Source organism: Melanerpes formicivorus, unplaced genomic scaffold (assembly GCF_026170545.1).
Source record: "Melanerpes formicivorus ecotype bairdi unplaced genomic scaffold, bMelFor1.0.p_v2 SCAF_119, whole genome shotgun sequence".
NCBI lineage: Eukaryota > Metazoa > Chordata > Aves > Piciformes > Picidae > Melanerpes > Melanerpes formicivorus.
In genome coordinates, this window is record NW_027142471.1 from 393414 (window position 1) to 421015 (window position 27602).

Genomic DNA, 27602 nt, shown 5'->3' on the forward strand with positions numbered 1-27602 from the left:
GTATCCACATTGCAAAGGATTAAACACGACGTTCTGCGACCCTTCCCACAGGAGCACGTGGGCAGTGCAGGCCAGGACTCCCATGCTCAGTCACCTTGAGCATTAAATTGAGGAGAATATTTTGCAGGAAAGAATTCCTGAGCTGATTTGGTTTTAGTGTTTGAATATTCACAATGACAAAACCAATTCTCCAAAGCAGGAAAAGTAGTTTAGGAAAAGACCAAAACCACATCACCCCTTTGACTCACTGCTTTTCCAGGCTGTGCTCTAGAGGTTTGCTGCCGTGGACTGAAGTTTTACTTGCAAGTAAATGTGCATTTTAAAAGAGATTTTGTCTCCTCCCCACACCTCTCATCCCCACAGAGAGTAACTCTGGGTTGTTGAGTACTTAAGGCTGTTGATTTTAGGGGTTTCAAGAATCTTTCAGCTCTACTTGCTTAAGTTTCAGATGTCTTAGAATCAAAGAAACGTTTAGCCTGGGACAGGACTTCAGTGTCTCTGAGCCCTACCAACCCTCCCAGCACTGCCCTTCCTGTCTCTGCTGGTCACCCAGGGCAGTGATCACTGGCAGGAGAACTAGCAGGTGCTAGATGACACAGCCCCCAGGGGCAAGCTGCAGCTCTACCATGGCATCGTACCTGTTGTGCTCCCTGTATAAGGGATGCCATCAAATCTAGCTGTGCAGGTCACCTCCGTGTCTTCTGTCATGTTAACCACTTTGATCGCATTGTACAAGCCCTCTGAGGTCAGAATGGGTGGACTCTGTTCATACACCACTTCATTAGATGACACCTCCAGGCTGATGCTCTTTGTGTTGGAATTCCTTGCCAAACAAGCTGCTTTCCCAGAGCTGCCACCCTCTCCCAGATTCTTTGATTTCATCACAATGACTTCTGGGGTAGAATTTCTTTGATTGTCTGTAAGAAAAGGGCATGATTTGATTTGATTTGATTTGATCACAAGCTCACGTGGGTGCTGTGTCACCTATGTATAGTTGGGACTAATTCCCAGCACGGTTAATGACTACCTGCCTTTTTTTGTCATTGTTTCTTGCTGCTGCTTTCGAAAGACCAAAGAGAGAAAGTGCCTGGGAGAAGGCTTTTCAGAGGAGCTTCAATTCTATAGGATCCTAAGCTTCCTTCTGCCAGAAGCTTGTGCCTGTGTGTGGGTCCTTTGTCAGTAAGGGGCCTCTCCAAAACCCTAACTATTCTGCTTTCCTAAAACAAAGCTCTAGCAAGTTCTTTCCTGAATATTCATGAGATGTGAAGGAATAACTGATTTTCCTTTACTCTCCCTCACCTCCCCCAAATCTTCTGTTGTGACCAAAAGGTCTAACCAAAGCAAGAGTGGCAGGGCAAAGAGAAGTCCTTTCCATAGCTTGCAGAAATGAAACACTGCTGCTAGAGTGGGTGTTCAAGGTTCACATTTCAATAACAAATGCTCAGATGCAAGAAGGATTTTTCTCTCTAAGATGGGACAGTAGGAGAGAAGCAATCAGAAGTCTGTGAATTGCTTATCTGCACAGTATCACAGAATCACAAAGTGCTAGGTGTTGGAAGGGACCTCCAGAGATCATCCAGTCCAACCCCCTGCAGGATCACCTGGGGCAGGTCACACAGGAACACATCCAGGTGGGCTATGGATAGAAAGCTTACATTTTAACTAGGGATTTTAAAGCATGAAAGAATGTCTGTCTGAATTTTAGGAGGTTAAAAAAAAAGGGAGGGGAGCACAGGGGTGGGGAGGGAAGTGAAAATCCAAAGAATAATAACTCAGCAAAGGCTGATGTGTAAGGAACACTTACTTGGCTCCACGGTCAGCCGAATGCCCTTCCCACAGACAAGAGCAGCAGTCACACACCGCTAAACCGTGTGGTCAATAAAGGCTCTTTGTGCTCAGGCTCCCTAATCACATTTCCTTTGCAGGTGTTGTAACATGTCAGAGCCTCTTAGGCCTTTGCTTTCCTTCTTGCCTGAGGAGATCTTTAAAGGTTTCCCATGTTTCCTGATTTCTGAACAGCCTGCTTGCCAGTTGCCAGCAAGCTGCTTCTGTGGCATAGCTCCCTGGGTAGGATCTTCAGCAAGAGCAAATGTGCACAGTGCAATTGCAATTAATAAATCAGAATTATTTCTTTATCAGACCTCAGAAGCCTCAGCTGAGTGCCACTCTTCTGAAAACACAGCCATGTATCCCTGACACTGCTTGCCTTTGGGAAGGATATTTGTGTCACATTCTGGCAGTGGCATTTCTTAGCACAGGAAGTTATCTTTCTTTTTCTATTTCTTTAGTCTTTTTCTATTGAGCTTTTTTCTCTTCAGTTCATACAAAGAGAGAGAGAACTAAATCTTGCTGTAATCCCTTCTCACCACATTTGCCATTTCAAAGCCTAGGCAACTTGCTAGCCAGCTGCCATTCTCTCTCAGTGGTCCTGGACATGAGGCAGTTGCACAATTTTAAGCCCTTATGTAACCTCCTTCCTCCTCTGTCTCCATGCCTCTGGAATTACATATCTGGTGACAGTAGGAGTGTGGTACCAGTGTCCAGAACTAAGTTCTCACACAAGGGAGTGGAAGGTTGGTCTTAACACTTCTGTCCACTGTCAGCTCTTTACTGAGCTGTGCATTGCTGCTCCAAGTAAGGCAGTGAAAAGCCATGGGAGGATGGGACACTTCCCAGTAAATTTGGGGCAGAGAACACTGGGAATGCAGGCTGGGAATAAATTCTAAGATCTTAAACTTAAGTAGTGCACACCAGGTGTCTGGGGATCATGCAGTAACTGTGATATACAGAGAGGTAGCTCAATAGTTTCCGTGAAGCCTTCCTAAGCAGATACAAGCAGAGGACTCAGCTTGAAACCCTGGCCAAGAAGAGTGCCCTTTAGGGAATACTGCAGCAGGAAATTCCTACAGTGACCTAAACCCATTGGATTCTTTTGCCCTCCCCCACCTTAATTTTAGCATGATTTTTAGACACACAGTAACAGCACTTACTTGGTTCAACTGTGAGAGTGGTGCCACTTCCAAAGATGAGCTTGTCAGACCACACACTGCTAATCCTTATTCCAATAAAGAACTCTCCCCAGGCTGTTCAAAAGTGTTGTTCAAACCCAGCAGGTGAAAAGCAGAGTATCTGTCCCAGCTAGCCATGCATGCAGCTCCATTAAGGTGTCCAGAGCCACAGTTTCTTCCATAATTGGAAAGAGGAGGGAAAAATAGAATAGTTGATTGATTTTCATTGTCTTGAGTAGGTACAGAACTCCCAAGGTCTCCTTCTCTTCTGTCTTTCAGAAACCCAGCAAGCTCAGAATTACCATGACCAATACAAGCATGAAAATAATGTTGCGTTTGTCTCCTTAGTAATTTAAGTCACTCCTTTCCTTCCTTTCTCAAAACACACTGCCTTTTCACCTTCCTTGGGTTTTTGTACAGGGCCCCACGTTGTTTGTATCATTGTGGAACTCCAGCCCCCAACACCGTGCTACACTCCAGTACAAAAACTGGCTCTGCCTTCTCAGTCCCTGCACAGGATTCTGTCACTTGACTCCTCTAGTGTCTTCTGACCCAAAATACCACATTCAGAAACAAGATGTGCCTGTCACAGAGTGGTAGGGCTTGGAAGAGACCTCTGAAGAGCATCCAGTCCAATAACCCTGCTAGAGCAGGATCATCTAGAGTGAATCACACAGGAACACATCCAAGTGGGTTTTGAAAGTCTCTAGAGAAGGAGACTCTACAGCCACTCTGGGCAGCCTATTCTAGGGCTCTGACACCCTCACAGGAAAAAAGTTTCAGATGGAACCTCTGTGTTCCAGTTTGTGTCCATTGCCTCTTGTCCTGTCACTGACCACCACTGACAAGAGCCTGGCTCCATGCTTCAGATCCTCACCCTTTAGATGTTTATAGGCATTACAGATCCCCTCTTAGTCTCCTCTTTTCCAGGCTAAATAGCCCCAGGTCTCTTAGCCTTTCCTCCTAAGGTAGAGGTTCCAGTCCCTTCAGCATCCTCATGGCTCTCTGCTGGACTCTCTCCAGTAGTTCCTTGACCTTCTTGAACTGGAAAGCCCAGAACTGGACACAGTATTCTAGATGAGGACTCATTAGGGCAGAGTAGAGGGGGAGGAAAGAAGTGATACTGGAATCAAAACACTTAAACACCCTTGTGCATAAGAGGAAGCATTTCTGTTTCTTGAGCACTGGGCTCCATGGGAGATGGGTCCAAAGCCTTGGAGGAAAAGTTTTGTGGCTATTTATAGAGGAGCTTTTACAAAGTCACACCTCCCTAATACAATTATTCCTCCTACCTATGACACATTTATAGGGGATTATTCAGCAAAATATTTGTGTGTCTGTGCCTGCAGGAGTTCTCGGGGGGGGTGGGGGGGGTGGGGGGGCGGAACCCAAACCCCCTCCACCTTCTGTGGCAGTGCAGCAGTTTAGCACAAGGGCTAACATGGCTGACCCCCAGCACAAAGTGAGGGGAAGAGTAACACACACAGCTCAGGGTTGAGATAAAGAGATGAGAGTTTAATATAACCTAAGATCATCAGCACAATGTGTAACTGCCTAAGATATTAATATAATTAATCTAATGATACAATGCTTAATTACCTTGGCTTAGCCTATTTGCAGAAGCAGCATGGCAAAATACAGGGGGGAAAAAATCCAACAAAACAGCATAAAGCAGAAAACCAAAGCCAGTGCTGCCCAACTGCCACCCATTCCACCACCATGTCTGCAGAAAGAGCCAACACCCAAGAACCTGGAACCAGAAGCAGCAACCAGAACAGGAAGCTTCCCATGTCGCAGTCTAAACTTCAAGACCCATCATAGTCTGCTCCAGCCAGCACTTTCATTTTGAAGCTGGCAAGACTGCATCAGGGAATGAATAACAGCAGCAGGTGCAACTCTAGCCATGACAGGCAGCAAGGACACTTTCTTACACCTGTGTCATAAACTCTTTCTTACCTGTGTCTGGCTCACATGCTTGAACTCTATATTGATTAGGAAGCAAAGGAAGAAGTTTGAAAACAGCTAAGACACAACCAGTCTGTCCTGTGAGACAAGCAATACTTTCCAAAACAGGCACTGAGCCCTGAGACAGTAGCTGCTGTGGTGAGGAACTCAAGGTTCCCTGGAAAAACAAAGGGAGGGAGAAAAGAAGCATGAAGTCTCTTTTGAAATGCAGACAGGGCTCAGGCCTGATCTTTGAAATGGAAGCTTAGGGTAATAAGAGAGGCTGAAATAAAATGAAGGGAAAACTTGGGGATGACAAGACACCTGTGGGTGTGGTCTACCTGGACTTCAGCAGGGCCTTTGACACCGTCCCCCACAGCAAACTGCTGGCTAAGCTGTCATCCCGTGGATTGGACCATTACACTCTGTGCTGGGTTAGGAACTGGCTGGAGGGCCGGGCCCAGAGAGTGGTAGTGAATGGTGCCATATCCAGCTGGAGGCCATTCACTAGTGGTGTCCCCCAGGGATCAGTGCTGGGCCCTGTGCTCTTCAACATATTCATCGATGATCTGGATGAAGGGGTAGAGTCAGTCATCGGCAAGTTTGCAGATGACACCAAGTTAGGGGCAGATGTTAGTCAGTTAGAGGGTAGAAAGGCTCTGCAGAGGGACCTCGACCAACTGGTCAGATGGGCAGAGTCCAATGGGATGGCTTTCAACAAGTCCAAGTGCCGAGTGCTGCACTTTGGCCATGGCAATCCCATGCAGAGCTACAGGCTGGGGTCGGAGTGGCTGGAGAGCTCCCAAACAGAGAGGGACCTGGGTGTGCTGATCGACAGCCACCTGAATATGAGCCAGCAGTGTGCCCAGGTGGCCAGGAGGGCCAATGGCATCCTGGCCTGCATTAGGAATAGTGTGGCCAGCAGGAGCAGGGAAGTCATAGTGCCCCTGTACTCTGCTTTGGTTAGACTGCACCTTGAGTACTGTGTCCAGTTCTGGGCCCCTCAGTTTAAGAAGGACATTGAAACACTTGAGCATGTCCAGAGAAGGGCAACAAGGCTGGTGAGAGGCCTTGAACACAAGCCCTATGAGGAGAGGCTGAGGGAGCTGGGTTTGTTTAGCCTGGAGAAGAGGAGGCTCAGGGGTGACCTCATTGCCCTCTACAACTACCTGAAAGGTGGTTGTAGCCAGGAAGGGGTTGGTCTCTTCTCCCAGGCAACCATCACCAGAACAAGGGGACACAGTCTCAAGCTGCGCCAGGGGAGGTTTAGACTCGAGGTGAGGAGGAAGTTCTTCACCGAGCGAGTCATTCGGCATTGGAATGTGCTGCCCAGGGAGGTGGTGGAGTCATCGACCCTGGAGGCGTTCAAGAGGAGATTGGACGTGGCACTTGGTGCCATGGTCTAGTCATGGGGTCTGTGTTGATAGGTTGGACTGGATGATCTTCGAGGTCCTTTCCAACCTAAGTGATACTGTGATACTATGATACTGTGATACCATGATACTGTGATACCTCTGAAAAGTGTCATGGAGTTAAGATGCAGAGAAGGCAGGAAAAATATAAAAGTATCAGTACTTCTATTGCTACCTCAAAGCATTTCAGAAAATTCTCCTGGGCTGCTGGAAGCTGTTTGCTTTTTCACCATGAATTTGGTTTCAGTGCTCAAGAGCATAAGGAACATGCCTCATCTGGGCTCATATAGTTGGTGTCTGGTTGTCATTTGGTGCCTTAGAAAGTCTTTGTCCTGTTTTAGGCAAGATGAGAAAGGAGGTAAAGTGATGTTCTTTGGTAGGTGGCAGCACTAGTCCCATGGAAGTGGCTATTAAAGAGTAAAGAAGTTTTCACAGGTTGATCAAATCCTTCATGATGATCAATTCCTGCATCCTTAGCACTATCTGGGCCTTGATGGCAAGAGGTTAACTCAATCTCTGAGACTCTACAGCTTCAAGAGCTGAGTCTGGACACCAGGATTGGAAATGGAGGTTCCCAAGAAGGGAGCTTGTGACTTCTGGCACCAAGAGGAAGGCTTCTTGCTTCACCTGCAGACTTGCAACTAGAGAATAGATTCAATGCTGTCATAGCAAACAAGGTGTCTGAGCCCACTGGCCACACAGGAGCACCAAAGGCAGCAGTGTCAGTAACAGAAGGCTTCCTGCTGCTGGACCTGCCATCTAGGGAGGTTGTCCTCTTTCAAAGGACTACTTTTCTTTGATTTTTCTAGTTTTTTGTTAGCAGGATTAAATCCACCACGAATGCCAATATCTGAATTAGTCATGAAAACAATACAAATGATAGATGTTCCATAGTATTAAAGCTAGTACACTGCAGAATGATGAGACTGTTAATGTTGTAAAACACTGATCTGAGGTGAGGAAGAAGTTCTTCACAGAGAGAGATGTTAGCTATTGGAATATGCTGCCCAGGGAGGTGGTGGAGTCACTGTCCCTGGAGGTGTTCAAGACGGGATTGGATGTGGCACTTGGTGCCATGGTTTAGTAGTCATGAGGTCTTGGGTGACAGGTTGGACTTGATGATCTTTGAGGTCTTTTCCAACCTTATTGATTCTATGAAGAGCCTCTATGAAACAGAAGCCTCCTCTGGCAGCTGGACCTGCCATCTAGGGAGGTTTCCTGCTTGCCATGTCAAAGCACTTGCAAAACTCATTATCCCCACAGATTATTACCACTTGCTGCTCTTCCATGTGGATTTTAAATTATGTTGCCAGGGCACCCCTGGAGTGTAGCAAGCAGGCTCTGGGTGGTCAAAGGCATGTGGACCAGGTGAGTTTCTCTTTGATCCTGTTGGTGGGGGGGAGGATGGTGAGAATGAGGAGCAGATGGAACCTGCTGGTCAATAGTTGGTAGCACAGCTGCAATGGCAGAAGAGATTTGGATTCTATGACCACAGGACCCTTCCTAAGGATAGAAGACTGTTTAGAAAGATGGGATCCATATGAGGCAAAAGCATCTGTGCCAACAGGCTGGGCAACCTAATTGGAAGAACTTTAAAACTAGGAACAGGAGAGGAAGAGGATGAGCAATAATTGAATGACAATATGGTGGGAAGGGTTCATGCAAAATATATGAGGAGTGATAGGAACAGGACAGGCTTCATTTCAAACCAGAGGCAGAATAAGATGCACTTCAGGGGTGTGCACTTAAATAAGGAAGTGGCAGTGGGGATAAAGGAGCCCCTCAGACCCTCTCTGGGCAATGAGCATGGCTGGGTGCCTCTTTACAATGCTCACGCACAAATGCAGACAGCGTGGGGAACACACAAGCAAAGCAGTTGAGAGTAGTTATAGCTCTCATTCACAACATAGAGATGTGGTGGGATAGCTCACACGACTCCAGAATCTCCATCTGGGGTGAAGTGAGGGTGGTGCACATGGCCTGGGCTCCTCTTCAGCATCGCTGTGTTTGCCCTCCATGGCTGCAGAGCTGTGGGATCATGGACACGTGGTGAGGTAGGTTACAGGAGTAGTGCAGTGGTTGGAGCCAGGCTGATTAGAAAAGAGAGGCTGGGAAGGCAATGAGGAATTGCCCTGCCTGTGACAGCAGCTGGAATGACCAGAGCTCTGTTTTGGGCTGCAGGATGAGCCAGCCTGTGGGTCAGGATTATAAAATCATAGAACTGTTTCAGTTGGAAAAGTCCTCTAAGATCATCAAGTCCAACGGTTGACTTCTAACACCACAGTGGCCATTGAACCATGTCCCTAAGTGCCACATGTTTCTGGAACACCTCCAGGGATCCTGTACCAATTCCTGACCACTCTTGCAGCAAAGAAATTTTTCCTCCTCTCCAACCTAAGCCTCCCCTGGCACAATTTCAGGCCATTTCCTCTCTTTCTACCACCTGATCCTAAAGAAAAGAGCCCAATCCCCACCTCACTGCACCCTCCTCTCAGGGAGTTATAGAGAGCAGTGAGGTCTCCCATCAGCCTCCTCTTCTTCAGACTGAACAACCCCAGGTCCCTCAGCTGCTGTGGTGCTTTGAGCCTTAACTGGGGCTTAAAAGCTCAGATGGGTGCAAGGCTGAGAGTCCTTCCCCTGTTGTCCTCCTCCTCTTCCCCAACAGAGAAAGAAAAAACAAAAAAAAAAGGGAGGGGAGCAAATCCAGCAAGAAATAATTTGGGTTTGGCTTGGAAGTAGAGAAGCAAAGAATTTTCTTTGAAACAGTATATATATACATATATATTTATGTAACAATGACAGGCAGGGTTCACAAGGGTAAGGAACAAGGATGGATGGGAGAAGGAAAAGAAAGGAAAAAAAACCCATGAGATGCAGAACCAGTCCTTTGCAAAGTGTGGAAGCAGCAGGAAGAGAGCAATGGCTGCAATTCTCCTCCCTTTCATACCCCTGCTAAACAAGGAGGGGGGGAATTGGAATAGAGCAAGTCAGTTTCCCAGGGGAGAAAGCACCCCCCAGGGACGGTGAAAAAACCTCTCACAAGCCCTCCCTCCCCTGTTTTTTTTTCCAGCATGGGCGTAGCCCACCACAGCTGCTCCTCACAAGACTTGTTCTCAGCACCCTTCACCTGTGTACTGAGGAAAATTTCCCAGCACAGGTCACTGATGAGCTGGACCTTTTGCTTGCAAAAGAAGGGGACTTGGTGGTGGGTATGAAGATGAAGGCAGCCTTGGCTGCAGTGATCATATAGTGTTTGAGCCTAGGATCCATAGAGGAGGAAGTATTGAAAAACATGGGACCAAAGCCCTAGACTTCAGGAGATCAGAATTTGGGCTCTTGAGGGATCACAGGATGTTAGGGGTTGGAAGGGACCTCTGGAGATCTTCAAGTCCAACCCCCCTGCCAGAGCAGGAGCATAGAATCCAGAACAGGTCACACAGGAACACATCCAGACAGGGCTGGGAAGGCTCCAGAGAAGGAGACTCCACAGCCTCTCTGGGCAGCCTGCTCCAGGGATCTGGGACCCTCACAGTGCAGAAGGTCCTCCTCATGTTGAGGTGCAACCTCCTGTGCTGTAGTTTCCATCCATTGCTCCTTGCCCTATCCCAGGGCACACTGAGCAGAGCCTGTCCCTGTCCCTTCCTTCCTGACCCCCAGCCCTCAGTTATTGATAGACATTGATCAGATCCCACTCAGCCTTCTCCTCTCCAGGGCTCTTAGCCTCTCCTCCCCAGGCAATGCTGCAGACCCTTCAGCAACCTTGGAGCCCTCCCTTGGACTCTCTCCAGCAGATCCCTGGTCCCTCCTGAACTGGGCAGCCCAGAACTGGATGCAATATTCCATGCAAGGCCTCACTAGGGCAGAGTAGAGGGGGAGGAGAACCTCCCTAGCTTTGCTGGACACACCCCTCTGAATGCACCCCAGGATGCTATTGGCCTTCTTGGCCCCCAGGGCACATTGCTGTCCCATGCAGAACTTGTTGGCAACCAGGACTCCCAGGTCAGATTACCCAAGCCTGATTTCTCCTTGGTGAATCCATGCTGACTACTCCTGATCACCTTTTCCTCCTTCAAGTGCCAAGAGGTGACTTCCAGAATGAGCTGCTCCATCGTTTTTCCAGGGATGGAGGTGGGGCTCACTGGTCTGTAGTTTTCTGAAACTTCTTTCTTGCCCTTTTGAAGCCTGGAGTGACAATGGCTTCCCTCCAGTCCTCAGAACCTCTCCTGTCTGCCAGGACCTTGCAAAACTGGTGGAGAGTTGTAGATCAACATCGGGCAGTGCTCTCTTGGGTGCATCTCACTGGGCCCCATGGACTATGAATATTCAGTCCATGTAACTGAGCCCTAACCCAGTCTTCATTGACTATTGGAGAGAATTCTCTCCTCCAGGCTTCATCCAGGGTCTGGAGTTCACAGGGGAGTTCAGGCTTAGGAGTAAAAACTGAAAGAAAGAAGGTATTTAGCAACTCTCCTTTATCTGCACGCTCAGCTCTCAGGGCCACCTCCTCGTTCAGCAGCGGGGCCACACTTGCCCTACTCTGCCTTTTCCTACTGATAAATTTGAAGAAACTCTTCTTGTTCTCTTTTACTTCCTTTGCCAGTTTTAGTTTCAAGAGGGCTTTGGCCTTCCTTGTTGCATTGCTACATGGCCTGGCAACTACTCTACAGTTCTCCCATGTGACAAGTGCCTTCTTCCATAAACTGTAAGTTTCTTTCTTCCACAAGTTTTACTTCAGAAGCTCCTTGCTCATCCACACAAGTCTCCTGGCACCTCCACCCCATTTTTCACTCAAGGGAACAAACCTATCTTGGGCTTGGAAGAAGTGCAATTTAAAATTTGTCCAACTTTTTCTGGGCTCCTTTACCCTCCAGAGTCTTAGCTTATGGGTAGATCTCTGAAGAGTACAAAGTTAGCCCTGCAGAAGTCCAGGACTGTAATCCTTCTAACAGCCCTGCTTCTACCCTGTGCAATACTGAACTCCACCATGTCATGATCACTGTTGCCAAGGCTGTTCCCAACCTTAATGTCCCCAGCCAGTCCTTCTTTATTAGTCAATATGAGGTCCAGCAGTGTGCCTCTCCTTGTTGGCTCATCCACTACCTGCATCTAGAAGTCTGCAAGAGTCTTGGAGGGATGTCTTGGAGGAATCTCATAGATTATGGTGCTGAGCAGAGGAGGGGGCTAGGAGAGCTGCTTGACTTTCAGAGATCATCTCTTTCAATCTTAGGAATGGTTCATTCTGACAAAGCACTCAAGTGCTGCAAGGTGACAGGAGCACAAAATGCTGAACAAGGAGGTCAGGAACACACTCATAAATGGTAGACACAGAAAACCATGCATGATTAAAAGTACTTGTCCTAGTAGCTAGGAGATTATTAGAGGGAAGTATCCTTTCTAGTCTCCTGTTCTTGCCCTTCATGCATCTGCTGATAGACACTGTGGGAGATTAGGTTGAAAGCATCTTTATTCTTACCAAAACCAGTGTCAATAAATCTTACCTCCTGTGTGTGCTTTCAGGCAAAGAGAGTATAATGTTAAGCCTAAATGGAAACATCCAAATAGAGTGGGTTAGTGCCCACTGTCCTGAAGGGAAAAAGGCCTCAAAAATGCTCCAAATCAGACAATGGGGCAGGAGCTAGCAAGTCTGGTTTTCAGGAGATTGCCCACGTGTCCCAGGCTTGTCCGAACATGCCCTGGGGTCCAAGTGGGCCACATTTGGAGAAAACTGATTCTACAGGCTAAGGTATCAGGTTTTAATCTCTTAATCTTTGTTGTCACTGCCAGCATTGTCTCAGGAAATCAATCAATAACAGCCCAAGAGTGAGTGCATTGCCTTGCTTGCCTTGCGGTTTGGAATCTGAGCTGTGCTTCAGTTTACTCAGAAAGACTGCAAGAGTCCTGGCTGAAAAGTGTTGCAAAGCCCAGGAGCAGACAGACATGTCCAGGAGCAGGCAGATGTGTCCAGGAGCAGAGACACGTGTCCAGGAGCAGAGATACGTGCCCAGGAGCAGGCAGACGTGTCCAGGAGCAGAGACATGTGTCCAGGAGCCAGCAGACATATCCAGGAGCAGAGAGATGTGTCCAGCAGCAGACAGACACCTCCAGGAGCAGGCAGACGTGTCCAGGAGCAGAGACATGTGTCCAGGAGCCAGCAGACATATCCAGGAGCAGAGAGATGTGTCCAGCAGCAGACAGACACCTCCAGGAGCAGGCAGACGTGTCCAGGAGCAGGCAGACGTGTCCAGGAGCAGGCAGATGTGTCCAGGAGCAGGCAGACGTATTCAGGAGCAGAGAGACATGTCCAGGAGCAGAGAGATGTGTCCAGGAGCAGAGAGATGTATCTAGGAGCAGACAGACATGTTCAGGAGCAGGCACATGCATCCAGGAGCAGGCAGATGTGTCCAGGAGCAGACAGATGTGTCCAGGAGCAGACAGATGTGTCCAGGAGCAGAAAGATGTGTCCAGGAGCAGAGACACATGTCCAGGAGCAGGCAGACATGTCCAGGAGCAGAGAGACATGTTGAGGAGAAGAGACATGTGTCCAGGAGCAGGCAGATGTATCCAGGAGCAGACAGACGTATCCAGGAGCAGAGAGATGTGTCCAGCAGCAGACGGACATGTCCAGGAGCAGAGAGATGTGTCCATGAGCAGGCAGACGTATCCAGGAGCAGGCAGATGTATCCAGGAGCAGAGAGACGTATCCAGGAGCAGAGAGACGTGTCCAGCAGCAGACGGACATGTCCAGGAGCAGAGAGATGTGTCCATGAGCAGAGAGACATGTCCAGGCGCAGACAGACAGGTGCAGGAGCAGAGAGATGTCTTGCCAGGCAGAGAGGTGAACCCCAGAGGAACCAAGACCCCAGGACAGTTTTGTTTCATTGGAAGAAGCAACAAGCACTGCTGCAAAGACTGCAGCTGAACAACCTCTCCAAACAGGCAAAGCTACAAATTCAACAGGCCTGCAAGCCTCGGCAGCAACCTCTTTGCTACAAAGCTTTCAGCTACAAAGCCTTTGGAGATGAACCCAACATAAAGTGAAACTAGGGTGCTAGGGTGTAGATGAGCTGCCAAGCCACTCTCCATCATTTACCACCAGTCCTGACTCACTGAAGAGGTCCCAGGTGACTGGAAGCTGCCAATGTGATGCCCATCCATGAAAAGGGCTAGATGGATGAGACAGGGAATTCCAGATCTGTCAGCCTGACCTCAGTGCCAGGAAATATTATGGAACAGGTCATCTTGATTGCACAGCACTTACAGGGTGGCCAAGGGATCAGGCCCAGCCAGCATGTATTTAGGAAGGGCAGGTCCTGCGTGACCAACCTGATCTCCTTCTATGCCCAGGTGACTGCCTGGTGGATGTGAGGCAGGCTGTGGATGTAGTCTGCCTGGACTTCAGCAATGCCTTTCACACCATCCCCCACAGCAAACTCCTGGCCAAGCTGTCAGCCCCTGGCTTGGACAGCAGCACTGTGAGCTGGGGTAGGAACTGGCTGGAGGCTGAGCCCAGAGAGTGGTGGTGAATGGTGCCACGTCCAGCTGGCAATCAGGCACTAGTGATGTCCCCCAAGGATCAGTGCTGGGCCCCATGCTCTTTAACATATTTATTGATGATCTGGAGGAGGGGATTGAGTCCATCATCTGTAAATTTGCAGATGACACCAAGATGGGGTGTGACAGTTTTAGGCTGTGCCTTTAAGGAAAGGTCAGCTACAGAATACTTTAGCTGAATGTTTTGGTGTAAAAAGGAAAACAAAGATAATTCTAAATTAATTTCTTGGGGGATTTTGGAGACTGCACATTCCTGGATACAGTCAGATTGTGAAATCTCTGTATGATGTGACCCACCCACCTCTGCTCCCCTTTCATGTCCTTTGAAGTGCAGATAGAGCTGCACTGAGTTCTCACTAAAATATTGTTTTTACTTAGCAAAAAGGGGGGAAAAAAAGGCTCCTTTAGAGTTGTTAGAGCTGTTCTCACTGAAAGGGCACAATTACTGGCTTTAGAATCATAGAATACATTGGGTTGGAAGGGACACCTCCCACTAGCCCATTTTGCTTAAGGTCTCATCCAACCTGGCCTCAAACACTTCCAGAAAACGGACATCCACAGCTTCCCTGGGCAACCTGTTCCGGTGTCTCATCACCATAAGTAAATAATTTCTAGCTAATATCCAATCTAACCTGCCCCTCTTCAGCTTAAAGCCATGATCCCTTGTCCTATCACTACATGCCCTTGGAAAATGTCCATCCCCAGCTTTCTTGTAGGCCCCCGTCAGATACTGGAAGGCTGCTATAAGGACTCCCTGGAGTATTCTCTTCTCCAGGCTGAATGGTCCTGCAGCCTATCCCCCTAGTGGAGGTCCTCCAGTTCTCAGATCCTCTTCATTGCCCTCCTCTGGACCTGCTCCAACAGTTCAATGTCCTTGTGTTGGGGGCTGTCTCAGCCCAGAAGCTGGGAAGGAGACACAGTTCTTTTAACAAATGTCAAGACAGTTACAACGAACTCTTTTAAAGACTGTCTGGGAAGCAGCTGCCTCCATCATTAATGTTCAATTAAATTTTGTTCCACATTCTCCAAAGTCCTCCTGGTCCTTCAGGCATTTCTCTTCTCAGAGCTTGTTTTCACACCAAACAAAAACTCAGGCCATCTTTATTCAAGAGTCAGTTTGGTTTAGCTGGTGGTGGTTTAATGGACTCCATGTGCTAATGCTGCTTTATTTAGTGAAATATTTAATTTTTACTATTTCTTGTCATTTTTCTAAGGGCCTTGGAATTTGTTTCTGGGTTATATGCAGCATTTTTGTTCTCAGTTCCTTGATCTTTGAATTCAGACTGACATTGAGCTGGCTGTGCTTTCGGTTTCTGATTCATTTATATGTGCCTTTAGCTGAGTTTCAGGGCAGGAAAAACCTAGTAATGGTTGTCTGAAGTTGCCTTTTACCTGGATTTGTACCGCGATTGAGAGACGGTACAAAGCTTGATACAAGCAAGGTGTCTCCCTGCCAATGAGAAGGGCTATGCTCTATTTACAGATGGGTCCTGCTCGCTTGTAGGAAGCAAGCGGAGATGGAAGGCAGCTGTCTGGAGCCCAACTAGGCAAGTGGCGGAAGCAAGGCATGGAGAAGGCAAATCCAGTCAGTACACAGAGGTAAAAGCTGTCTAGCTGGCCCTGGATATAGTGGATTGAGAGAACTGGCCAGTGCTGTACCTCTACACTGACTCCTGGATGGTAGCCAATGCCTTGTGGGGGTGGCTGAAGGAATGGAGGAGGAACAGGTGGCAGAGAAAAGGGAAGCCTGTTTGGGCCACTGACCTGTGGCAAGACATCGCTGCCCACCTGGATAGGCTGCCAATAAAAGTACGGCACAGTGATGCACACATCCCCAAGAGCAGAGCCACAGAGGAGCACAAGCACAACTACCAAGCAGACCTGGCTGCTAAAATCTCCCAAATAGACTTGGACTGGGAACACAAGGGCGAGATGTTCTTAGCTCACTGGGCCCATGACACTTCTGGCCACCAAGGGAGAGATGCTACCACGATTGAGAGATGGGACAAAGCTTGATACAAGCAAAGTGTCTCTTAATTGTACAAAGTCTTTTCTTTATATAGGCTAACATAATCAAAAGCAACTTGTAGTTGGTTTAGAATAAACCTTTATTTAGAAGAAACCAAACCAGGTTGGAAGAGACCTTCATGATCATCGCGTCCAACCCATCAACCAATCCAACCCACCCAAACAGCTAACCCATGGCACCAAGCACCCCATCAAGTCTCCTCCTGAACACCTCCAATGATGGCGACTCCACCACCTCCCTGGGCAGCCCATTCCAATGGGCAATCACTCTTTCTGTATAGAACTTCTTCCTAATATGCAACCTGAACCTCCCCTGGTACAGCCTGAGACTGTGTCCTCTTGTTCTGGTACTGGGTGGCTGGGAGAAGAGACCATCATCAGCCTGTCTACAACCTCCCTTCAGGTAGTTGGAGAGAGTGATAAGGTCACCCCTGAGTCTCCTCTTCTCCAGGCTGAGCAACCCCAGCTCCCTCAGTCTCTCCTCACAGGGCTGTGTTCCAAGCCCCTCACCAACTTTGTTGCTCTTCTCTGGACTCGTTCCAGCAAGTCAACATCCTTCCTAAACTGAGGGGCCCAGAACTGGACACAGTACTCGAGGTGTGGCCTAACCAGTGCAGTATACAGGGGCAGAATGACCTCTCTGCTCCTGCTGGCCACACTGTTCCTGATGCAGGCCAGGATGCCATTGGCCCTCTTGGCTGCCTGGGCACACTGCAGGCTCATGTTCAGCCTGCCATCGACCAGTACCCCCAGGTCCCTCTCTGCCTGGCCACTCTCCAGCCACTCTGACCCCAGCCTGTAACACTGCATGGGGTTGTTGTGGCCAATGTGCAGAACCCGGCACTTGGATGTGTTAAATCTCATGCCGTGGTTATTAGATGTGTCTGTGCAATAGTCACAGATTCATGGTTGGCTGCTGAGAAAATGCCAGGGAGCACACATCCCTTGGCAAGGCTCAGACAGGTGTTAGACAAATGACAAACTATCACACATCTCTTATCTAAATTCGGACAGAAGACAAAAGACTGTATTGCAATGTTTACCAGCTCTCATTCTCAGTTCATTGTGTGGCTTCCCTGAGTCACAATGGATATTGCTAATCAGCAAAATGCTTTTTTCTCTCTACACAGCTGCAGTTTGTTCCCAGGGTTTATGGCCCACAAGAGCTAAAACATTTCCTTCTATCAGCTGAGCATTGCTTGAGGTTCTACTCCCTAAATTCAGTCCATCATTTCCCCCTTTCTGTTGCACAACAAGAACCTTCTTAAGAGAATGATCAAGCAAGCCTTGTAAGCATTGCAATATACAAGGTAACAAAAGCAGCAAAAAGAGTAAAGCAACAAAAGCATAAATGATTGTTTGAAGAAAGCTGCATCATCACATAAGAAAGAGATGATGGGACTGGCCAGTTCTCCAAAGGCAATCCCACAAGGCAAGTAGAAAAAGGATTATCAGGAGAGGCAGTAGCCAGACATAAAGGAAACCACAGCAAACCTAATCTTCAGCACTGTCTTTTACAACCTGCTCTAAATGTATGTTACATCTTTACTTTTCTAAGATGGTCAAAAATCAGAAGTTGTTTAATGTTAGCAAGATTCTCCTGGATCCATGAAGATAGATCTGGCCAGACTCCATCTCCATACATAAAGAAAATACTTGCAGGCAAACAGCAAGAGTGAAAAGGCTCCTTGGCTGGTTCAGAGATGGCATCCTGAATATTTATGGTTCTGCCCAATATCAAATTGACCATAACATCATAATGCATTTTTATTCATCCTAACAATACTGATCTCTTGATGCTTTGTTTTTGCTAAGGAAAGGTACTGGGTCCTATTGATACTCACTTTGGCCTAATGTTTGTTCTTCTTTCAAATTTCTCCTAGCTAAAACTTCCATAATTCTTATATCTTCTACAAATTTTGTTAAATCACATTTGAAACCACACGTGAAATGAAAATTTGAGGACATAGTATGTTTTAACTATTCTTTCTTGCAACTTAATACCTGAATCCCCCTCTTTTGTGTTTATAACCTAACATGAAAATGGATTTTGTGCTATAATTGATTTTGACTTTTCCTATAACTATTTAAAATTATGACACACTGCTGAGTTACCAGATAAATCCATGTGAACATTTTCTCTAATCACACAACAATTAAGCAATCATAATATAATAGAATAGAATAGAATAGAATAAACCAGGTTGGAAGAGACCTTCAAGATCATCACGTCCACCCTATCACCCAACACCACCTAATCAACTAACCCATGCAACCAAGCACCCTGTCAAGTCTCCTCCTGAACACCTGAAGTCTCCTCCTGAACATCCTGCCTCTCCAACCTGATCTCTTTCTATGATCAGGTGACCCGCCTGGTGGATGTGGGGAGGCCTGTGGATGTGGTCTACCTAGACTTCAGCAAGGCCTTTGACACCGTCCCCCACAGCAAACTGCTGACTAAGCTGTCAGCCTGTGGACTGGACCACTACACTCTGTGCTGGGTTAGGAACTGGCTGGAGGGCCGGGCCCAGAGAGTGGTCGTGAACGGTGCCGCATCCAGCTGGAGGCCAGTCACCAGTGGTGTCCCCCAGGGATCAGTGCTGGGCCCTGTCCTCTTCAACATATTCGTTGATGATCTGGATGAAGGGGTAGAGTCAGTCATCAGCAAGTTTGCAGATGACACAAAGTTAGGGGCAGATGTTAGTCAATTAGAGGGTAGAAAGGCTCTGCAGAGGGACCTCGACCGACTGGAAAGATGGGCAGAGTCCAATGGGATGGCTTTCAACAAGTCCAAGTGCCGAGTGCTGCACTTTGGCTATGGCAATCCCATGCAGAGGTATAGGCTGGGGTCGGAGTGGCTGGAGAGCTCCCAGACAGAGAGGGACCTGGGTGTGCTGATCGACAGCCACCTGAATATGAGCCAGCAGTGTGCTCAGGTGGCCAGGAGGGCCAATAGCATTCTGGCCTGCATTAGGAATAGTGTGGCCAGCAGGAGCAGGGAGGTCATAGTGCCCCTGTACTCTGCTCTGGTTAGGCCGCACCTTGAGTACTGTGTCCAGTTCTGGGCTCCTCAGTTTAAGAAGGACATTGAGACACTTGAGCGTGTCCAGAGAAGGGCAACAAGGCTGGTGAGAGGCCTTGAACACAAGCCCTATGAGGAGAGGCTGAGGGAGCTGGGATTGTTTAGCCTGGAGAAGAGGAGGCTCAGGGGTGACCTTATTGCCCTCTACAACTACCTGAAGGGTGGTTGTAGCCAGGAGGGAGTTGGCCTCTTCTCCCAGGCAACCAGCACCAGAACAAGGGGACACAGTCTCAAGCTGCGCCAGGGGAGGTTCAGACTCGAGGTGAGGAGGAAGTTCTTCACCGAGCGAGTCATTCGGCATTGGAATGGGTTGCCCAGGGAGGTGGTTGAGTCATCGACCCTGGAGGCGTTCAAGGGGAGATTGGACGTGGCACTTGGTGCCATGGTCTAGTCATGGGGTCTGCGGTGTCAGGTTGGACTCGATGATCCTCGAGGTCCTTTCCAACCTAAGTGATACTGTGATACTGTGATACTGTGATACCTCCAGTGACGGCGAATCCACCACCTCCCCGGGCAGTCCATTCCAATGGGCAATCACTCTCTCTGTGTAAAACTTCCTCCTGACCTCCAGCCTGAACTTCCCCTGGCGCAGCCTCAGACTGTGTCCTCTTGTTCTGGTGCTGGCTGCCTGGGAGAAGAGACCAACCTCTGCCTGTTTACAACCCCCCTTCAGGTAGTTGTAGAGAGCAATAAGGTCACCCCTGAGTCTCCTCTTCTACAGGCTAAGCAGCCCCAGCTCCCTCAGTCTCTCCTCACAGGGCTGTGTTCCAAGCCCCTCACCAACTTTGTTGCTCTTCTCTGGACACCTCCCAGCAAGTCAACCTCCTTCCTAAACTGAGGGGCCCAGAACTGGACACAGTACTCGAGGTGTGGCCTAACCAGTGCAGTGTACAGGGGCAGAATGACCTCCCTGCTCCTGCTAGCCACACTGTTCTTAATGCAGGCCAGGATGCCATTGGCCCTCTTGGCTGCCTGGGCACACTGCAGGCTCATGTTCATCCTACCATCAACCAGCACCCCCAGGTCCCTCTCTGCCTGGCTGCTCTCCAGCCACTCTGACCCCAGCCTGTAGCACTGCATGGGGTTGTTGTGGCCAATGTGCAGAACCCGGCACTTGGATGTGTTAAATCTCATGCCGTTGGACTCTGCCCATCTGTCCAGCCTGTCGAGGTCTCTCTGCAAAGCCTCTCTACCCTCTAGCAGATCAACTCGTGTCCCCAGCTTGGTGTCATCAGCAAATTTACTGATGATAGACTCAATGCCCTCATCCAGATCATCAATAAAGATGTTAAAGAGGATGGGGCCCAGCACTGATCCCTGGGGGACTCCACTACTGACTGGCCACCAGCTGGATGTGGCACCATTCACCACCACTCTCTGGGTTCGACCATCCAGCCAGTTCCTAACCCAGCTCAGAGTGCTGCTGTCCAAGCCATGGGCTGACAGCTTGGCCAGGAGAATATTCAGTCTTAATCCAGATGGTTTTTGGTACTTTCTCCTCATTGTTGCTTTTGGTCTCAGGTTATTGTAACAGTCATTGTGGTCGGTGTTAGGTAGTTCTGGTGATTCTCAGCTTCACAGGAAGTGCTCTTTTTTTCATCTTCTTGATTCTTGTGCTGTTTGTTGAGATGATTGCAGTACTGCATTGGTTTTGGTTTTGTCTTTTTTTTTTTTTTTTTTTTTAAATATATAATCCTTAAAGTTAGTATGAATACATAGAAAACACCAAAAAAAAAAAAAATCATTCTATAACATACCTATGTGAGAAATGAGCTCACTGCTAAATTTTAAATACAACCAGTATATCATAAAATAAAGGCAAAACAGCGCTGGGGCATAGCAGGCTTGCTAGAGGCACCATAACCACACGGGTTGAGCTTACACAGATGGCAAACAGACATATTCATACATATTCATACCTTTCCCCAGTATGTGCCCACCCCTCTCCATCAGGGCTGGGACAAAACCTGCCAGTCTTCAGACGTGTTGGCACCTCACCTTTCTCTCCCAATACACAAGGATCGAACCCCACACAATAAAGGCCACAATCAACCAATCAGCCCAAAGATCGAACCCCACAGTCCCCAGCAATTCCCCTTGCAAAAGCTAAATATTAAAACCAATTTCTCACACCTATATCAAACCCTTAACTTATGCTAATACCAAAAATCCTTAAAAACTTAAAGAACTGTATTAAAATTAAATTATCAAAGCAATGTCTAAAAAGGAATAAAAAAGTTGTTACATTAACTAAAGAACACTTTTTAAAATTAAAACCCTATTTACTACAATCCTTAACTATATTACATCTCCATCAGCTGCCAAATCTTCCCAGAGCAGGAAAACTGCACCCTGCTTGTCACTGAGCTCTCAGATGCAGTTAAAGCCTCTTTCCATCTGGGCGGCCGCAGAAACACAGCTGCCCTCACAGCTTCCACAGGCCACACCCCTGACTTAGAGAAAGACACAGACTCAGTAAGTTTCTTGTATTATGCTTCTGTTTCGGGGCCTGACACAGGTAGAATCACTTCAAAAGCCCTGTGTGCCTACAGAGAAGCTTGGGCAAACTTTTATAGAAAAAGTTATCTGTCTATAATGACAGAGGTATGGTAATATTTCACAGAAAGAGTCCAGATGCTTCCCCCCATCTATACAAAGGTTATCTATGTAAAAATAGCAGAAGTATCCATATTATCCAGATGTCCTCTATCTATCTAAAAATAGCAGAAGTATACATGTTATCCAGGTGTCCTTTATCTTATACAATAGATCATCTTGTCTAAGAGTAGCAGAAGTAAATCACTGAAAAATCCTGTGATTCCCTATCTATGCCAAGGCTGTCTGCCAACTTCTCTCCCCCTCCCTGCATTTCAGCATTTCAGCTAACAAGAGGAAGTTTCTTATCAACTATGTTATTGTGTTAAAAATAAGAATTTTCTGTTCATCACCCCTGGCTTTGGTTGGTTTAACAGCTGAGTTCTGCCTTTGTTTTTCCTATCTCTGTCCTGGTGCATCCCCTCAAAGAAAACTTCCAGGAGGCACTCCCGTATTGCCAGGGATGTACTAGAGAGTGTTTAGGCTTCCTGTGTTCCCCTGAAGATCTGTCCCTGAGGTCTGCTTCCGAGGTAATGATAAGAGATCGAGGTCCTCTTTGCTTTAGAGAAGTCTCCTCAGCAGATGAAGGTAAGTTTTGGAAGGGAACTAGCAGGTGGTTTGTGTGTGCATGGTTGGCTGAAATCGATCAGCCCTAGCTGAAAGGTCTACCCTGCTTCCCTCCAGAAGAAACTGTGCTAAGCCTTCCATCATAATTATTCTTGACCCCAAAAAAATCTCAATTTGTATTTTAAGACAATTTTCTTTTTGGGGGGGAACAGCTCCTGGCACATCTATCTGATTTCATCACACATTTATAGGAGGCTGTGCCCATGGCTTTTATTGGCACAACTGGCTGTTCATCATCTCCTCCTGGGTTGTGGGGCTTGCTTTCTGCTCTCCATTCCTGTCTTCCAGACATGGATGGGCAGTGCTCAGGACATGTGTGTGTATGTTCACAGGGAGCCAAAGCCATAAGTGCATAGCAGACATTTTTCATCATATCCTGGGAAAACTCACCTGGGTAGTGTAGTTTCTGGTGCAGTGCCACCCTCGGATCCAGCTGGCTACTGTTAGGTGCTGCAACACTACTGAGACTCCCTGAACAACATGAGCTATGCAAAAGCATCTGAGTTCTGCCCTTCCACATTCAAATTTCAATCCCTTCAGTGTTCACTGGCCTTCTTCCAAAATAATTAAAAAACCCCAAACTCTGTCTTTTTCTGTCTATGGGAGAGAAGGGCAAGGGAAGGAAGAAGGTAACAGCATTTTGGGGGTTTGTGTGTGCTTGAGAAAAGTCTCTCCTGCTGCAGCCACCCTATGCCCCTTTCCCGGAAAGCCCAGCCCAGCTCATTCCTGAGAAGTCTTATCAAAGCCACCCACAGAGGCCTGGCAGGATTTAATCCACCTCCTTCCATTTCTGCCCTGATCCTGCCTGTGTTTTCCTGTGATTCCTTGCCTGGAATCTGGCAGAGAAGGGTATGGAAAAAAACAAACAACTCAGAACCTGACCATGGGGAAAACAGGCTGGCTGGAAGGTAGCTTTGCTATCCAGTGCAAAGTTCTGGACCCCTCCTCTGCCCAGCACCGTCATCTATAGGATTCCTCCAAGCACATGCCTCAAAAGCCCAGATTCTGATCTCCTGACGTTCAGGGCTTTAGTCCCACTTTTTGCATTGATCCCTGTTCTTTGGATCCTGAGCTCAAACACTGAATGATCACTGCAGACAAAGCTGCCCTCATCTTCATGTCCACCGCCAAAGTGCCCCTCATTTGCAAGCAGAAAGTCCAGCTCATCAGCCACCTGTGCCAGGAAATATTTGTCAGTACACTGCAGAAACCTGCTTGATTGCCTGTGCCCTGCTGTGCTGTCCCCCCAACAGACACTTGCTGTGGTTCAAGCACCCCATGAGGACCAGGACCACTGGAAGTGAGGCTTCTTCCAGTTGCCTGAAGAAGTCCTCCTCAGTTTTTGTTCCTCATGAGGTGACCAGGAGTAGCCCAGCAGTGTCACCCAGACTGATCTGCTGTCTAATCCTGGCTGGCTGGCTCCTCTTACATCCCAAAACAGAGCTCCAGGCATTCCAGCTGCTCTCACAGACAGGGCAATTCCTCCTCCTCACCTTCCCAGCCTCTCTTTTCTAATCAGCCTGGCTCCATCCATTGCAGTACTTCTATAAACTACTTCACCACGTGTTCATGATCCCACAGCTCTGCAGCCAGGCCATGGAGGGTAAAGAGAGCCACGTGCACTACCCTGCACTTCCCCACACACCAACGCTCACATACTCTCTGAAGTTCACAGAACAGAAACATAGAACACCCCTTGCAGGGACAGATGTTGGAAGATCATCTGGTCCAGCCTTTTGCACAAAGAGCCAGCACTCCAGCTGGGAGAGAGCAGAGCAGAAAGGAAGAATCAGTCTGCTGCCTGCGTTACTTTTGGTGCAGCCCAGGATACAGTTGGTTTTCTGTGCCTCAAGCTCATATTGTCAGCTCATGTCCAGCTTTTTATCCACCAGTACCCCCACAGTATTCACCAGTACCCCACCTGTCCTTCTCCACAGCACTGCTCTCAATGTCATCATCCCCCAGCCTTGGCTGATAGCAGGAGTTGTGCCAACCCAGGTGTGTGACCTTGCACTCGGCCTTGTTGAACCTCATGAGGTTCACAATGGCCTGCTTCTGAAGCTTATCCAGGTCCCTCTGGATGGATCTCATCCCTCAACTGTGTCACCTGCACCACTCAGCTTGGTGTCACCTGCAAATTTACTGAGGATGTGCTCACTCCCACTATGGCATTTATGAGGATATTAACACCCCCTGAGGGACACCACTCATCATTGTTCTCCATCCAGACAGAGCCATTGACCACTAACCTCTGGATGTGGACATCCAGAAAAGTCCTTATCCCCCAAACAGTCCACTCATGAAAACCATCTCACTTCAGCCGAGAGAAAGATGTTGGGGGGGAACTGTGTCAAAAGCCTTGCAGAAGTCCAGACAGATGACATTCATAGGTCATCCCTCGTCTGATGACGTAGTCACTCCATCATAGAAAGCTACTAGGTTTGTCAGGTAGGATTTGCACTTAGTGAAGCCATGTTGGCTGGCCTTGGTCACCTCCCTGGCCTCCATGTGCCATGTCAGAGCTCCTATGAGAATCTGTTACATGGCACAGAGGTGTGGCTGACACGTGGGTAGATCCCTGGATTCTCCTCTACCCTTTTTCAACAATGGGTGCAGTGTTTCCCTTTCCCCAGTCCCCAGGAACTTCACCTGACTGCCAGGACTTTTCAAAGGTCATGGAAAGTGGCCTGGCAACTACATCAGTCAATTCCTTCAGGACTCTAGGATGCATCATGTCAGGTCCCATGGACTTTGGTATGTTCAGGGTCCTCAGGTGGTCTCAAATCTGATTTTCTTTTACAGGTGGAGGAACTTTGCACCCTCAATCTCTGCCTTGAAGTTCACCTGCTCAAGAGGAATGAGAAGAGAGGTTACCAGTGAAGACTGAAGCAAACCCATTGTTGAGTACCTCAGTCTTTTCATCTGTTGTCAGCTTGCCAGTCTTCCTCCTCAGGGGTCACACTTGCTCTGACTTTCCTTTTCTGGTTGACATACCTGTAGAAGCCCGTGGCATCCCTTTCCAGGTTTGGTATTTGATAGAACTTCTGTGGGCCCACAGCTCACCTCCATGTACTCAAAGGTCTCTTACATAAAGTGCAAGTCTGTCTCCTCTTCTTCCTTTTGTACCTCTGAGTGGGTTTGTAGCCATCCATTGTGCTCTTCCAAAAGCAATGAGACTTCTTCCAAGTTTCTGTGATTCTTATGTCATAACTCTGAGACTGGGCATGGAGCTCCAGTTCCCAGTTTGTTGCCCAGATGATGTGCACTGACATGCCTGCCCTTGAGGTGGCTAAACTCAGGGTGCCTGAATTCAGAAAGGCCTGGGGAGCATTGCTCACTGCTCTCATTCACTCTGTTGCTTATGAAGGTGCAGGTGCCACAGCTCTGGACACTACTCACCAGGTTTATTAGTTTAAAGCACAGTTCACTGTCAGCCAATGTGCTATTGAAGATTCTCCTTCCTCTTCTACAGAGGTAGATCCCATCTCTCCTGAAGAGGATGTATTCATCAAAGAACATGACTGCAGAAACCAAAGCCCTGGCAGTGACGCCAGAAGGAAAAGATCACCTTGGCACCTATGCCTTTCATTGTCACCTCATGGACTCTGAAGTCCTAGTTGACATTGCCCAGGTTTTGTCCTACTGTGCTACTGGTGCCACGTGGAAAAGAAGTAGAGACTAGGAGTCTGTGCTTTTGACCAGTGGTGGCAGACTCTCTGAGACATCCTGGGTGAGAATCCTGACAAGCAGTAAACTTTACTTGACTGTCAGGCCAGCAGATGGATGCCTCAGTGCTTCTCACTGGCACACTACCAGCACTGACTGCTTCCATTGGGAGCTTTTAGTGTACTCTGCTGGTTCCATTTCTTTGTGTAAAGCTGGTTAATTGGTGTGGGCCTCTGCCATGGATCTATTGCTGGTTGGTCTTTCAAAAGGGAGCAAAGAGATAAGCATAGAACAGAATCATAGAATCAATAAGGTTGGAAAAGACCTCAAAGATCATCAAGTCCAACCTGTCACCCAAGACCTCATGACTACTAAACCATGGCTCCAAGTGCCATGTCCAATCCCCTCTTGAACACCTCCAGGGATGGTGACTCCACCGCCTCCCCAGACACCACATTCCAATGGCCAACAACTCCCTCTGTAAAGAACTTTCTCCTCACCTCGAGCCCAAACTTCTCCTGGCGCAGCTTGAGACTGTGTCCTCTTGTTCTGCTGCTGGCTGCCTGGCAGAAGAGACCAACCCCCACCTGGCTACAACCTCCCATCAAGGAGTTGGAGAGAGCAAGAAGATCTCCCCTGAGCCTCCTCTTCTCCAGGCTGAACACCCCCAGCTCCCTCAGCCTCTCCTCACAGGGCTGTGCTACAGACCCCTCCCCAGCTTTCTTGCCCTTCTCTGGACACCTTCCAGCAGCTCAACCTCTTTCCTAACCTCAGGAGCCCAGAACTGGACACAGGACTCAAGGTGTGGCCTAACCAGTGCTGAGCACAGGGCACAATGATTTCCCTGCTCCTGCTGGCCACACTGTTCCTGATGCAGACCAGGATGCCATTGGCCTTCGTGGCCACCTGGGCACACTGCTGGCTCATGTTCAGCTGCTGTCAACCAGTACCTCCAGGTCCCTTTCTGCCTGGCTGTTCTCCAGCCACTCTGTCCCCAGCCTGTAGCACTGCATGGAATTGGTGTGACCAAAGTGCAGCACCTGGCACTTGGACTGGTTGAATGCCATCCTGTTGACCTCTGCCCTTCTGTCCAGCCTGTCGAGGTCCCTCTGCAGAGCCTCTCTACCCTCCAGCAGATCAACTCCTGCCCCCAGCTTGGTGTCATCTGCAAATTTATTGATGATGGACTCAATCCCCTCCTCCAGATCATCAATAAAGATATTAAACAGGATGGGTGTAGGAAAGATGAAAAAGTATCTATGGAAGGTTTCAGGAAAAGGAAGAACAACAGGCCACTGATACTGGAAGGATGGCTTGATGATAAAGAAGAGATGACCGTGGTAAACAACCTGACGTGCCAGACAAGAGAATGCTTGCCTCCATGATGGAGAAGACCAGCCTGATATGGGATGAAGGTAACAATGGACAGCTGCATATCAAAGGAGAAAACCCAATTAGCAGCAGTGATGCAAGAATGTCAGGGAATTACTTACCCTGCTCGATTTTTCCTATATAAGCTGCTTCTTCTGTACCAATAAACGATTCCTGCCACACCAACATGGGAGTCCATGCATGCTTTCCAAAAGATGGGGCCCAGCACTGATCCCTGGGGGATACCACTAGTGACTGGCTGCCAGCTGGATGTGGCATCATTAACCACCACTCTCTGGACATGGCCCTCCAGCCAGT

General features: G+C 48.2%; 1 protein-coding gene and 1 gene segment (V, D, J or C); both read right to left on the reverse strand.

Moving 5' to 3' along the window:
- LOC137456243 (M1-specific T cell receptor alpha chain-like) overlaps positions 1 to 27602 on the reverse strand; it is a 149002-nt gene that overhangs the window by 36760 nt on the left and 84640 nt on the right. The window lies entirely within an intron of this gene.
- The window catches only part of LOC137456193 (T cell receptor delta constant-like), an 89275-nt gene that overhangs the window by 2395 nt on the left and 59278 nt on the right, over positions 1 to 27602 (reverse strand). Inside the window, 2 exon segments of the C gene segment in view lie at positions 639 to 917; positions 2991 to 3055. Coding sequence covers positions 639 to 917; positions 2991 to 3055 — 344 coding nt within the window.